The 13749-nt window shown below is 38.9% G+C and overlaps 7 protein-coding genes across 7 annotated transcripts; all 7 read left to right on the top strand.

Moving 5' to 3' along the window:
* Positions 1 to 36: 36 nt before the first annotated feature.
* TM35_000025390 (leucine carboxyl methyltransferase) lies at positions 37 to 933 on the top strand (the record flags this gene model as incomplete). The annotated part of the gene is made up of 1 exon (XM_029021857.1): positions 37 to 933. One exon carries the CDS (start codon positions 37 to 39, stop codon positions 931 to 933), a length of 897 nt encoding a protein of 298 aa, XP_028887279.1.
* Positions 934 to 1140: 207 nt separating this feature from the next.
* Positions 1141 to 1914, top strand: TM35_000025400 (putative stress-inducible protein STI1-like; the record flags this gene model as incomplete). Its single annotated transcript, XM_029021858.1, has 1 exon — positions 1141 to 1914. The coding sequence occupies one exon, from the start codon at positions 1141 to 1143 to the stop codon at positions 1912 to 1914; it is 774 nt and encodes a 257-aa protein (XP_028887280.1).
* A 316-nt stretch (positions 1915 to 2230) lies between these two features.
* TM35_000025410 (uncharacterized protein) lies at positions 2231 to 3061 on the top strand (the record flags this gene model as incomplete). The annotated part of the gene is made up of 1 exon (XM_029021859.1): positions 2231 to 3061. One exon carries the CDS (start codon positions 2231 to 2233, stop codon positions 3059 to 3061), a length of 831 nt encoding a protein of 276 aa, XP_028887281.1.
* A 317-nt stretch (positions 3062 to 3378) lies between these two features.
* TM35_000025420 (L-ribulokinase) lies at positions 3379 to 5058 on the top strand (the record flags this gene model as incomplete). Its single annotated transcript, XM_029021860.1, has 1 exon — positions 3379 to 5058. One exon carries the CDS (start codon positions 3379 to 3381, stop codon positions 5056 to 5058), a length of 1680 nt encoding a protein of 559 aa, XP_028887282.1.
* Positions 5059 to 5760: 702 nt separating this feature from the next.
* On the top strand, positions 5761 to 7491 carry TM35_000025430 (putative pumilio/PUF RNA binding protein 1; the record flags this gene model as incomplete). The annotated part of the gene is made up of 1 exon (XM_029021861.1): positions 5761 to 7491. The coding sequence occupies one exon, from the start codon at positions 5761 to 5763 to the stop codon at positions 7489 to 7491; it is 1731 nt and encodes a 576-aa protein (XP_028887283.1).
* A 2402-nt stretch (positions 7492 to 9893) lies between these two features.
* On the top strand, positions 9894 to 10367 carry TM35_000025440 (uncharacterized protein; the record flags this gene model as incomplete). The annotated part of the gene is made up of 1 exon (XM_029021862.1): positions 9894 to 10367. One exon carries the CDS (start codon positions 9894 to 9896, stop codon positions 10365 to 10367), a length of 474 nt encoding a protein of 157 aa, XP_028887284.1.
* A 2017-nt stretch (positions 10368 to 12384) lies between these two features.
* TM35_000025450 (Chain A, A Mutant Of Trypanosoma Rangeli Sialidase Displaying Trans- Sialidase Activity) lies at positions 12385 to 13749 on the top strand (the record flags this gene model as incomplete). Its single annotated transcript, XM_029021863.1, has 1 exon — positions 12385 to 13749. A coding segment is annotated over one exon (1365 nt), but the record flags the coding sequence as incomplete, so codon positions are not given.

Genomic DNA, 13749 nt, shown 5'->3' on the forward strand with positions numbered 1-13749 from the left:
ACACTATAATAGAAAGGGGAAAGAGAAGGAGTTCCTATGGCTCTTCAACAGACAGCACATAGTGCATGCTCACGCAAAGTTCATTGTGTGACGAAACACTACCTTGATGATCCTTTTGCCGCATATTTTGCCAAAGATACTACAATAATTAACAGTCCCTTGATGAACCGCGGTACATGGCTGCGTACTGTTGCTATTGAACGTAGTTTGTTATCATTTGCGAAGAAACACTCTGGTGATGGCCCTCTGCAGGTCATAAGCTTTGGCGCCGGTGTTGACACATTGTATTTCCGTTTACGAGAACAGCATCCAGATGTGAAGATTGGTAAATATATTGAATTAGATTTCCCAGATATGATAACAGAGAAGCAGAATATAATACGAAGGACAGAGAAACTGAAAAGCCATGTTGGTCCAGAGTATGAATTGATTTCTTGTGATCTACGAAAGACCGATGAACTACTTGAAATTCTAAAAAAAAATGTCTCTGCAGATATGCCTACAGTATTGTTAGCGGAAATGGTTTTTGTTTACCTTGATGAATCCATATCGACAAAAATACTTGAACTTACCTTAAATGATGTTCTTAAGGAAGACACTAGTGTTTTACTCATTGCTTATGATGCCATACGTCCTAATGATCGTTTTGGGGAAGTAATGGTTAGTAATCTTGCCTCTGTAGGAGTGCATCTTCTGGGAATACAAAAGTTACCGACACCTGAAGCTCATGCAGCACGTTGTAAGAATGTGGGTTTCACAGACGTCATGGCGACATCTATGAGGCAATTATATCTCACAGTCCCGCAAGATGTACAGAAATGGTTAACAAAACTTGAAATGGTGGACGACTGGGATGAATGGTGCATAATGCATGATCATTATTGTTTTATTTTAGCGACGAAAAACACGGAAGCTATAACCACTGTATTTTAATGTTATTTACAATCAATAATAAATAAACCACATGTATTTCCTTACTACCATAAATAATATTCCTTTTAAGGAGGGGATCGTGCTTCCCCTCCTCCCCCACACCCTCCTTTTTTTTTTTTATTGTTCTATTCAATTCTCCCCATTTTTTTTATTGTTATTATTATTATTAGCGTTTTTCTTTTTTCTTTCACAAAAAAAAAAAAGAAAATGTCAGTTGATGATCTGAAATTAAAGGGAAATGAGGCGTATAAAGCCAAAGACTATGAAGCTGCCGTCCAGTGGTATACTAAAGCTTTGGACATCAATCCCAAATCAGAGGAATCCGCATCTGTATACTCAAACCGGGCAGCCTGTTGGCAGAGCATGAATAATTATTCAAAAGCACTTGAAGATGCTGAGCAGTGCATCATTGTTAAACCGTCGTGGGTTAAAGGACATTACAGAAAAGCTCTCGCGCTTCAATCCATGAGTAAATATGATGAAGCGCTAAAGGCTTTTCAAGATGCTTTAAAAAATGACCCTGGTAATCAAGAGATACAGGAAAGAGTGCAGGATGTGAATAACACAATAAGAGAACGTGACAACAAGGCAGATCCCGCAACCTGTAAGTCTTCTGATGAGGCCAAGCGCATTGGTGGTTCTCTTTTTGCGGCAGGTAAGTATGATCGAGCTGCGTTATTTTACTCACGTGCCATTGAACTTAGTACTGAAAGCAATAAGGATCTTGCTATTTACTACGCAAATCGTGCGGCCTGTTATCAGCAAAGACATGATTATCAACTTGTTATCAGTGATTGTGATAAGGCGATTGAAATTGATCCCAGTAATGTAAAGGCAATCATTCGCCGTGCGATTGCCTACGAAGGCATTGAAAAATGGAGTAAAGCTTTGAGTGACTATAATCAGGCTAACCAACTTTCTCCAGGAATGCCTACCGTGTCGCAGGGTGTACTGCGTTGTCAGCGTGCGTTGCGAGGGTAACCCCTGTAAGTTCAAACATTCCCTATTTTGCTTTTTGATTCTATATTTTTTTGGTTAGTTAGGTTGATTTCTTGTTTCTACACTATATATATATATATATATATATATTTATTTATTTATTTATAGTGTGTTGATGTGTTGTATGTGGAACAAACAGTGAGGTTTTCCTGATTTTTCTATATGTATGTATGGTATTTATTTTTTTTTCTTATTATTGTTATTATTATTATTATTATTATTATTATTATTATTATTATTATTATTATTCTTATTGTTATTATTAATTTTATATCTGTACTATAAAAGCATAATTAATATGGGTACCAAAAGGAGGCTTCTCTATCTTCCTGATGAAGAGGCTGCATTACTTGGTGAACTAACAGACTCGCCACGTCCACGGCCCTCTCGCCTATCGCGGTTACCCATTCCCTTATCAGACAGTGAAAAGAGGAATTCACCCACTCACGATGGTGTCGAGACTTCCACCACAAACACTATTGATACTTCTGTTTTTGTCTCATACAATGGATATACTTTGGCAGATGGATCAGGCACTCTTCATCCACCGTCAACAACACGAGATGCCGTCGCACTCTATAGATCACTTAGAAACTGTTGTACGTACTTGTCCACCTATATCCAGCCTCAGTACATACCTGAAACACAAACAGATTGTTCGTCATCCTTATCTTTGAGCAATTACAGTAGATACGGTGAATACTCTGATTCTGAAAGTGACTCTGAGCCGCGTCCAAGGTCACGCAAGCGACGCAAGCAAGAACCTGATTTATCAAGGAAGAATGGTTATTCTCAAATGACAGTTCTAGAACTTCGAGAACTACTTCGAGAGAGAAACCTTCCTATTTCTGGAGCCAAGGCGCTTCTTATTTCTCGTCTTGAAGAAAGTGACGCCACTCTACTTGAGATGAATTGCAGCGATAAGAGCGTCAAAACACCACTAGAACCCACCAATGGTGACACCTCTGATGAAGACTCTTATTTTGAACTGGAATCTGAAAAGGAAAACAAACCTTCTAATATGTGGAATACGCTTCTTAATATAGGGTCGAAACTTTTCCGTAGATCCACCGGATCTCATCCTGAAGATTCGGATAGTTTACTTCGCAAACGTCGACGAAGTGCATAGTTTGTACTTGATTTTTTTTTTTTTTTTTTTTACCCTGAAGGATTTTTTTTTACTTATTTTTTTTGTTATTATTTCCTTTATGGTGATTCATTTTTGGAGGAATTCTGTTTTAATCTTCGGCGTTAGTGTGAATATCCTTAATAATCAATTTCTTACCGGACCTTTTCATATGTAAAATTTTCTTCGTAACTCCCGCAAATATCTTTTGGTTTAATACGATTATAATAATTACTAATTTATTATTTCTTTTTTTTTTTTTAAGGAGATTCTAAAAAGAAAAAGAAAAAAATATATATATATTACAAATTGATACGAAAATGCAAGACTCATTTGTTATCGGACTCGACTATGGCAGTGATTCCGCACGTGCCGTTCTTATTCGGGTTCGCGATGGGAAAGAGTGTGCAGTAGCTGTTGAACCGTACCCCCGTTGGAGCAGACAAGAGTTCTGCGATGCATCCAGTAATCGTTACCGTCAGCATCCTCTAGATTACATGGAGGTACTTGAATCCATTGTACGGCGAGTTCTGTCACAATTCTCGCCAGACGTGAGAGATAACGTTGTGGGATTGGGATTCGATACCACAGGCAGCACACCTGGTTTTGTAGATGAAAAAGGTACTCCACTGGCACTAAAAGAAGAATTTGCAGATAATCCAAACGCTATGTTTATTCTTTGGAAAGATCATACTTCAGTAAGAGAGGCGGCAGAAATTACTAACTTGTGTAAAAAGTCTAAAGTTGATTATACTGCTTATTCGGGTGGTACATACTCTTCAGAATGGTTTTGGTCTAAAGCTCTTCATGTTCTAAGACAAGATGAAACTATTCGTGCGGGTGCCTATGCGATGCTTGAGCTATGTGAGTGGCTTCCTGCCCTTGTGACAGGAGCGACTAGTTATTCTCACATACCACGAAGTCAATGCGCATGCGGTCACAAGGCAATGTGGAATGAAAAATGGGGTGGATTTCCGCCTGCAGAGTTTTTTTCTCAGTTAAATCCAGCATTGGGGGCCATGCGCTCTAGAATGACATCTCTTCCACAGACAGCTGAAAAACCCGTTGGTACATTATCCCCCGAATGGGCTCAACGTCTGGGGCTTAAAGAATCTGTCGTTGTTGCAGGAGGGGCTATAGATTGTCATATGGGCGCAGTAGGTGCTGGTATTCAAAAATACACATTTGTTCGTGTTATGGGAACTTCTACTTGTGATGTTATGATCTCTTCTCATGAAGATATTGGTAACAGTCAAATTAAAGGGATATGTGGGCAGGTGGAAGGATCAGTAATTCCAGGTATGATTGGACTTGAGGCAGGTCAAGCAGCATACGGAGATGTTTATGCGTGGTTTGCATCTTTACTTTCGTTTCCACTTAAAGTGGTAATTCAAAACTCTACAGCAATTAATGATGAAACCAAAAGAAAACTTTTGGAGATATATCGACATAATATCTTTGCCGAATTGTCTTCCAAAGCTGAAAAAATTGAACCTGCACATGGAAATGTTATTGCTGTAGACTGGTTAAATGGAAGGCGAACTCCTGATGCTAATTTATTTCTGAAAGGAAGCATTGCAGGTCTTACTCTGGCTACTGATGCACCTAGTATTTATCGTGCTTTGGTTGAAGCTACAGCGTATGGATCAAAGGCCATTGTTGAGCGATTTCAAAGGGAAGGTGTGCGTATTGACCGCGTTATTGCTGTAGGAGGTATTGCAAAAAAATCTCCATTGGCAATACAGACATTAAGTGATGTTCTCAATGTACCTATAAGTGTTTGTCGTACGGATCAAGGTTGTGCCCTGGGTGCGGGTATATTTGCGGCTACTGCTGCTGGACTGTACAGTAGTGTTGAGTTGGCTCAGAAAAGTATGACTAGTGGATTTGCTAGAGAGTACAAACCCTCTCAGGAAAGAGCTGCTGTTTATAATGAGCTTTATAAATACTACCAAGAGCTTTGTTCTGCGACTCAAACGGAATCCTTTTCTCATCTTTAAGCCTTGCCATCACAAAAAAGTAGTAGAACGGAAATGAGGTATTCAAAACGGTAGAATTTTTTTTGTTTATCTTATTTTTTTCTTATTAAAACAAAGACGAATATGAAGGTCTTTTTTTTTTTTTTTTACTCTTTCTGTCTGTGCCTCCACTTCTCTTTTCCGCTACTTTGAGAGGATGCTCTATTTGAAGAACCTGGGCTTTTTTTTTTTATTGACAGCTTGCGAAGAGAATGATCAAATCTTACATTAATAGGAATCAAATTGTGCATGGGTTTTAATCTTGGGAATATTATTATTTTTTTTTTATCTTTACAGTCTGCCTAAATGCAAGTTCCTGAAATCCCCACCCAACCTCAACCCTCACCGTCCCTTTGCGGTAGGCGGGTTAAAAGGGCTTCTCAGAACACTTCCATTTCCTCAGTTCTGTCATTTAATAGAGAACAATCATCGGTGAAAAACATCGGGATGCATATATGAATTATGGGAATGTAGGGTTTAAGATGATAAAGTAACGTATTGTTTTCTTTTTTTTTGTTTAACACCGTTTCTTTAAGGAGAAGGTGGGGTATAGATTATTCTGTTTTTTTTTTTTTTATTATTATTCTTTTATTTTATTTCTCCTCTACTGAATGTTGAGCTTTCAACTTTTTTGCTGCCCTTACTTCAGATCATCGCTGCTGCTTAGGAAGGAAAGAAGGAAAAATGTCTTCAGCAGAAGAAGAGGCCATTGCAAAGTTGTACGCTCAGCGACAGGAGCTCCTAAGGCAGCTCAGTGAAATCAATAGCATTATTCGCAGTATGGAGCACCAAATGAACGAGAAGGGGGCTCAAAATGGAGCCAAGATGCACGTGGATGACACCGTTGTGGGCTGCACGGATGCCGAACGTGCCAGCAGTGTTCTTGACTCTTGCCTTGGAGACGCTAATGGTTTAAGAGATGCAGTGAAGTTAATTGATGCTTTCAAGTCCCTTCGTGAAAGTACGGTAGAAGGTGAAATTAATGTTCAAAAACACCGGTTTTGTAACACATTTATACATGAAATGATTAGTAGAGCACATATTCTTATGCTTGATCCAAATGGGAGTGAACTCATAATGCACGCACTTACCTTGTTAAAGAATGGAGAAACTTTGCCTCCTTCTCTGTACTCAAATGATGATGGCACAAAACCAGACGACAAATTTTCAGAGATTCTTTTTCTTTTATCAAATATAAAAGATCATATTGAAGAGGTTTGCTGTGATACAAATGGTACACGAGTCATGCAGAAATTACTTGATTCACTTAAAACTATAGAAGAAGTTTTATTTTGTGCACAGTGTTTCTCTAATTCTATTATTCAACTTTGTAAAGATATCAACGGGAGCCATACTGTTGTTCGTCTTTTAGCTGCAGCACGTTTTCCTTTTTTAACTGAAGAAAATAACGAGGTAAGTGATAACGACAAGAATAAAATAATACTTATTCACCAGTTACTGTATGATAAGTTTGCAGAACACTGTGTTGATGTTTGTAAAAATCGACAAGGTTGTTGTATAATTCAAAAATGTCTTCAGTGGGCACCTGAGCCATATTTTTCCACAATAATTGGTATAGTTCTTGAAAATACACTCAAACTTGTGCATGACCCTTTTGGAAACTATGTGATACAATTCATTCTGGATCATGAAGAAGAACTTTCACAACGTGCTAATCAAAATTCTGAAACAACAAACTATACGAACCAGATTATACGACAAATGCTACACAATGTTGCGTCCCTTTCATGTGACAAGTTTAGTAGTAATGTCATTGAAAAATGCTTAAAGATTGCCTCTACAGATGTAAGGCAACTTTTGGTTGATGAGTTAACCGATCCACAGGTGTTACCTAAACTATTGACTGATGGGTTTGCAAATTACGTTATCCAAACAGCTATTGCTACTTCTTCAGAAGAAACACAGTTTGCACAATTACGCAACTCTATTCTCCCTCTTCAGAATCTTCTTAAAAATTCACCATATGGTGTTAAGGTGGAAGCCAAACTGGCACGCCGTCACCGTGAATTGGTTCGTAAACAATATCAACAAAAACAGCAGGCTCGGCGGGGCACAGTCCCTTCCCAGCATGCGGAACATAGTGGTAATGAAGCCGCCATAATGGGGGCACAATTTTTTCATGGTATGCAACCTATTCAAACTGTAACAGAAAATAAAAACCTTGATCAACAAACGGTTACGTTTTCTAACGTACCAAAAAACATTCCGTCTATGATAACTCAACCGTCTTACATGCCTTTTATGTTTCAAGGACAACAAACACTCATTGGTCTTCAAGGTAATTCTCATCAGCCTTTTCAAGTAAACATGATGAAAGAAGGCGCTTTTTGGGGACATCCATCACCAGGTATTACATTGTTCCAGAACCCTAATCAACGACAAGAAGACAGGTAGTATTTTTATCTTTACCTTGCGTATACCGTTTTCATACTGATTTATAGTGAGGTTTTTTTTTGTTTTTGTTTTCTTATTCTGTTGAACTGTAACGGATCATTATGGGGAAATCCCCAGTATTCATATAGTAGGAACAGATGTGTGTCGATCTGCTGAACGTTTTTTTTTTTTTTTCTTTTTAATTACAAAAGAAAGGATGAAATGAATGCATGAATGATTGATTATTAGCCCTTCATACTGTTGCGCGTTTTCTCCACCTTATTATTATTATTATTATTATTATTATTATTATTATTATTATTATTATTACTATTATTATTATATACATTCAGTTGTGGAATGTGGGGTGGTGTGGGGGGGAGCACGTGTTTGTGTGTTCCTCTCTGAGTCTCTATCGACACCGTTCATAGGACAATGTGCTGCAGAATTCGATTTTTTTTTTTTTTTTAGAGATAAGAAATGAGAAATAAAAAGAAAGAACCAATGTGCTACAAGGATATCGTAATTTTAGTGTGCATAGATGCAGTACTTCCCATGCTTCTGTCACAAGGTGTTTTTTCTTTTCTTTTTCTTATCTTTGCTTATTTCCATTCTTCACGGTATTTTCGTATCAGTCTTTATTATGATATTATGTGTACGATATTTCTGTGATTTTCCTCTTGTGTTTTTTTTTTTTTTGCCGTTGGCACTATACTGTAGTGAGTAGTATCTGCAGTGATGGCTTTATAATTAATGCAGCAGGGAAGTGTGGGGGACCTCTCTTCCTCAAAGGTTTTCTACGGTGACTTTCTGTCACCTCGTAGATAGGTTCACAAAAAATAAACCCATCATATTATACTTATTTTCTGTAATTGAGAAAAAAGCTTCAACATCAGCAGTGTCAAAATAAATCTAAGGGATATTGTGGTAGGTTTTTTGTTTCCTGGATTTCTAACTATCCAGAAATACGTTCTTGGTTTCATTGATAATACTTGTGACTAGTAGTCGAATCCCGATATTCTAGAAAAGAGAAATTAATCTTTGCGGAATATTTCGTGCAATAACAACTGTCCTATTTCTCACAAGATGTCAAGGACGTTGAAAATGCAGGCGTTGGAGAGTTAAATTATCGTGTGAATCGTTAAATTCGCAACTATGATATCATTGGTAGAATTCATCAAGAGGAGGATCTGGTGATTTTATACCCACAAAGGGACTACTTGTCACCACCGAGAGTCAAAGAAAACCTCGTATATATTAGTGTTTCTTTTTTCCTTTTCCAGCAATGACATATGTTCTTATAACGAACATTTTATCGCAAGGCAGTGCTTTTAAAGATTACAAACCCATCATACACTTGATTCAGATAGGGATACTGGTGTCTCTAGGGCTGGCTGGAGTGATCGCAAAAAAAAAAAAAGTGATGCTCTTCCTGATCTACGCATGTAGCAAATGAAGGGTTTTGCAACAAGTATATTTGTCCATGTTTTCTTGGATTATTCTCTAAAATACATTACCCAAACATATTGACGTTTCCGTTTGTTCTTCTTATAATGCGTATATTAACAAGAGTGTTCTGCTCCCAAATTTTTATTTTGGGATCTGTTCAGTTTATGTAGATATAGTTAAAAAAAAAAAAAAATGAACACAAACAACATCTATTCGTAGATGATATGATGATATGGATGTTACATTGGATTTCGCGTCCTGGTATCGTTCACAAAGACGTCTATTAAAAATAAAATAACCTATTTTCTGCTGTTTGAATAGGAATCTGTTCTCTGTTTTTTTTTGGGGGGGTGGGGGAGGGGGGATATCGTTAAAGGCCTATGATTGATGACACCATTTCCTTTAATGATGTAGTTATGAGCTTGTTGTGACTCATTTGTAATAAGTTTAGTTTTAACACTAAAGATGAAAAAAAAAGAACACCATGACCACAGTCAATAGTAGAACACCATTGATAAAAGTCATCTTTAATTTTAGCTGATTAAGGGAGAAGATTGACTTTTAAATAAAAAAAACAGAAAGGGAAGAATAAGTGAACCCTAGCATAGTGGGTGTATCGTCTGTTAAGAATCTCTGTGTCTCAGTTCTCTGGTGCTATTTATAATATGGGAGAATTGCCCCCCCCCCCCCCCCCCCCCCCCCCCCGTTCGACCCACAGCGTTTCTAAAAAGAACACTTTTTCACTGCATCAGGGAATAACTGAAGAGAAAAAAAAAAAAAATCGAAAAAAAATTATATGATGATTGGAAGAAAAAAAAAAAAAAAAAAACCTTTTTTTCTTTTTCTTCTTAATAAAATGTTTTTGGGTTAACTGATTACATTTCATTTTTTTTTTTTTTTTTTTATGCATTGTTTGGGAGCTTTTTAAGTTTTTTCTTCCATGCACATGCTTGACCTTCTCCCTTTTGTTGTTCATGAGATTCATCAGTGCTAAAGGACTAATGGGCTGTAACAACACCAAGGCGAAAAATGGAGATTTTTCAGGCTCCAGTAATCGATCAGATGGGTGTATTGCAGAAGAATTTGCCACCCTTGCTAAACAGAATCCTGTTGCTGCTACACTACTTGAAGAGTGGAATAAATTTGTATATTCCATTTCCGGAGCGTCAGCAATAATAAGAAAAGAAGTTTGGGCTGATTGCACAAATAAAGGTCTGACACACCGTTCTGTTGATACAGTGGGAAAACTATTCTTGGTGTACATAAGGAACGATCTTACATCTCGTGGATGGGGTGGTAACTTTGACTACAGTGTGGTTGGGGTTTCCAATCAGGGCTACTTAAAGGCTAATGCCACAGTGGACTCCAGCAATTCATCCAGCCGCTCAAGGGAATCCTCATGGGAGGTCAAGGTGCATTACCTAACCACGGCGAAGCCATCTCAATAACAAAAGAAGAAGAAAAAACATTTCATATGTGATTGTATCAATTACTGTGCTCAATTTACTTTCCAGACACTATGTGTCTTTGATGTTTAATAGAAGGAAATGACAAACATTTCAAAGATCTCCTTCATCTAATTCATCACTCTTAGCTTATATGTGCTGTATATTTTCTCTTTCTGTGGCTGACCACAGTATTTTTTTTTTTTTTTCTTTCCTTTTAAGCGAACAAGGAGTGTATGATGCATAGTATACCAGATATCTTTAACACAATTTCCAAATATTCCCCTTTTCTCTTTTTTCTCTACAACGAAGAGGTTCTCACTCAAAGAACAAAATCGCAAACTCATATAAGGAGAATTGGTTTAATAGGCGCCAAAATATTATGCTATATAAAAATATGGCAAAACGTATGGGTGGAAGTGTTTCCTAGGAAATATGCCTTTACGACCATATTGAACAAAGTATGTTACAGAAAAGAATAAGAAGCATTGTTTTTTTTTTTTTTTTTTTTTTGCGAAGGCTAACATAGATGGACTCTCGTGTTCACGTGAACGGAGGATAGGTGGGGACTGAATCGGATATAATAGGGTCGTTAACATTGTTAGGCCCTGTTTACATGATCATATTCTACAAAAAGAGAGTATGACAATTATTGAAGAACTCATTGAACAGTATGGAATTTGGAAACACACTATGCTATCTGATTTGGAAGTTCGTTGGGACTGACTCAGGACCACTATTCGCGTTTTGGCGTTAGAATGAGGAAAGGAAGGGGACGAACAGTAAAGGAAGGAGGACTGTGGCAATGTTGAGTGGTCTGTCGTACTAACCGTGTCTAGTGTTGTTCATTGCCGTAGTGAAGTCAACAGACAAAAGCAGCATTTCCCTCATATGCATCATGTTGTTCTTATTGCTGATCTGCTGCTTTGTAGGGGCCCAACAAACACGTAAGGACCAATGAGGTCTCTTGTTTGTGGATGGTGTTATCTTTTTCAGAATGGGAGAGTGTTTCACCATGCCATGAACTGCACCATCCACATCAAGTTAGTACTGATTTATGTGTGGGAGAGATAACCCTCGCCACTTCTTCAAAGAGGGCCTGTAGTGTAGTGTAGTGTAGTGGGCATTCAATTCCCTCAACAGTCCTGCATTGCCCTATACATCACTGGGATTTGGACAATGCCCGTGCTCTGACCATACAGATGAAGCAGAAAGAATGTGACATCAAACTGCCGTATGCGGGTGACAGTGCGTGGGAGTGTAAATGAAAACCCTCTTAGAAAAGTGTGAGAAATAAGGTAATGTTTTATTCATTGCTGGTAACGATGAAGTGTGTGAGAGAGAACTGCCTCTCCAGTGGGGGAAAAAAAAAAACAGGACACAAAAAAAAAATAATGTTTTGTATTTGTGAAGTGGTGTGTCATATGAACTTTTACCCACTACAAGCCTGTTCTTGTAATTTGCCGGCATTTCATACACTTTCAGCATTTTCTTTCTTGACACTAACAGTTTTTTTTTTTTCTTTACGGATTAAGGGCTTCCAAACCTGTGTGGGGAACTAAAAGAAAAAAAAAAGAGCGATTGAGGGTCACAGATGCTTGAGTACGTATGCGGATAATTATACAATTGGTTAAATTGGGATTGCAATGGGTGTGAAAGTACACCATAAACAGTTAGTGGTTAAAATTTTTTTGAGTTACGCGGGGGTGCCCGATAGTGCAGGGATGGTGATTGAATTTTCTTGCATCTTGAGGCTCACTATGGGTGAGAGGCACCAGGGTTTTCGATACTCCGAGGGTTGATGCTTGTGTTGACTCTGTCTAACAGTGTTTCTTCTTTGAAGATGAATTTCTGTTGATGTTTTTGTTTTCTTTCTCTCTTCTCCAATTTTTTTTTCGAATAGACAAAGCGAAGTTTCTATTAATTAAGCAGTGGTGACACGCCGGAAGAAAAAAGGAAAAAGCAAATAGCAGAACAAGACACTTGTAAGAAATTACAGCGGGAGGACCGAAACCGGCATATGAGTTTACAAGCTGAGTGGAAGGCAAGGAGATCCATGTGCAAGACTCTTTTGTATGTGGAGCTTGTGTTTCTGCTTCTTGTGCTCTTCTGTAGCGGAACGGCACAAAGCTCTTTCACGAGGAGGGGAGGACCAAAGCGAAAATTTCTGTTCAGACAAGGTAAGACATCAGTACCCTTTGAAGAGGACAATGGAACTATCACGAAAAGGGTTGTCCACTCGTTTCGAATTCCCAGCCTTGTTGAGGTGAATGGTGTGCTTGTTGCCATTGCGGATGCCCGGTACATCTCTGGTGATGATCAATCCTTTATTGAAACTGTTGTGAAGTACAGCGTGGACGGCGGTAGCACGTGGAAGACGCAGATTGCAATCAAGAACAGTCGCGTGAACGTGAACCGCTCTCGTGTGATGGACCCGACGGTCATTGTCAAGGGAAACAAGTTATACGTCACTGTTGCAGGGTTTTATGAGTCGCCTCACAACTGGGTTCAACAGCCTGATGGAAGCGATTGGTATACACTGTTGGCTATTGGTGAGGTGAATAAGTGGACTGTGAATGGGAAACCAATTGCATCGATCACGTGGACGAAGCCTGTCTCTCTGAGTTCCATTTTGCCCAAGTGGGTAGATGGAGTGCGAACAAAACAGTTTATTGCTGGTGTGGGTCCATCGATAGTGACATCAAATGGAACCCTTCTGTTCCCTGTTCAGGTGTCAAATTTCGATAAACGCGTTTCTGTTTCAATGATCTATTCAGTGGATGACGGTGCGACGTGGGCGTTTTCAAAAGGGTTCACTCCTTATGATTGTACTGAGTCTGCTGTTGTTGAGTGGGAGGAGGGGAAACTAATTCTGAACAGTCGTCGCGACAACGGTTACCGCAGGGTATTCGAGTCATCTGACATGGGAGAGACGTGGAAAGAAGCACTAGGGACGCTGTCTCACGTCTGGGGTAACTCGCCTTCACGTACTGGTCCTGGATGCGAAGCTGGCTTCATTGCTGCGACGATTGAGGGGAAGCGTGTGATGCTTTTCACTCACCCACTGAATTTCCAAGGAGCTTATAATCGCGACCGACTCCACCTTTGGATGACAGACAACCAACGCATTTTTGACGTTGGGCAGATTTCGCATGGGGTTGAGAAAACTCCCTATAGCTCTCTGCTTTACACCGACGACAAACTGTTCTGCCTGCACGAAATCAAGACCGAAGATGAAATTTACAGCATCGTTTTATCATACCTTGAAAACGAGCTGCAGCTGATGAAGTCCGTGTTGACCTCTTGGAAAGATCAGGATGAATACCTTTCGGGTATTTGCCCCTCCGCTGCATCTGTGGTCCCATCGCAGAAGGGTGAATGCAAC

This window comes from Trypanosoma theileri, assembly GCF_002087225.1.
Source record: "Trypanosoma theileri isolate Edinburgh chromosome Unknown TM35_Tth_2_V1, whole genome shotgun sequence".
NCBI classification, from domain to species: Eukaryota; Euglenozoa; class Kinetoplastea; order Trypanosomatida; family Trypanosomatidae; genus Trypanosoma; species Trypanosoma theileri.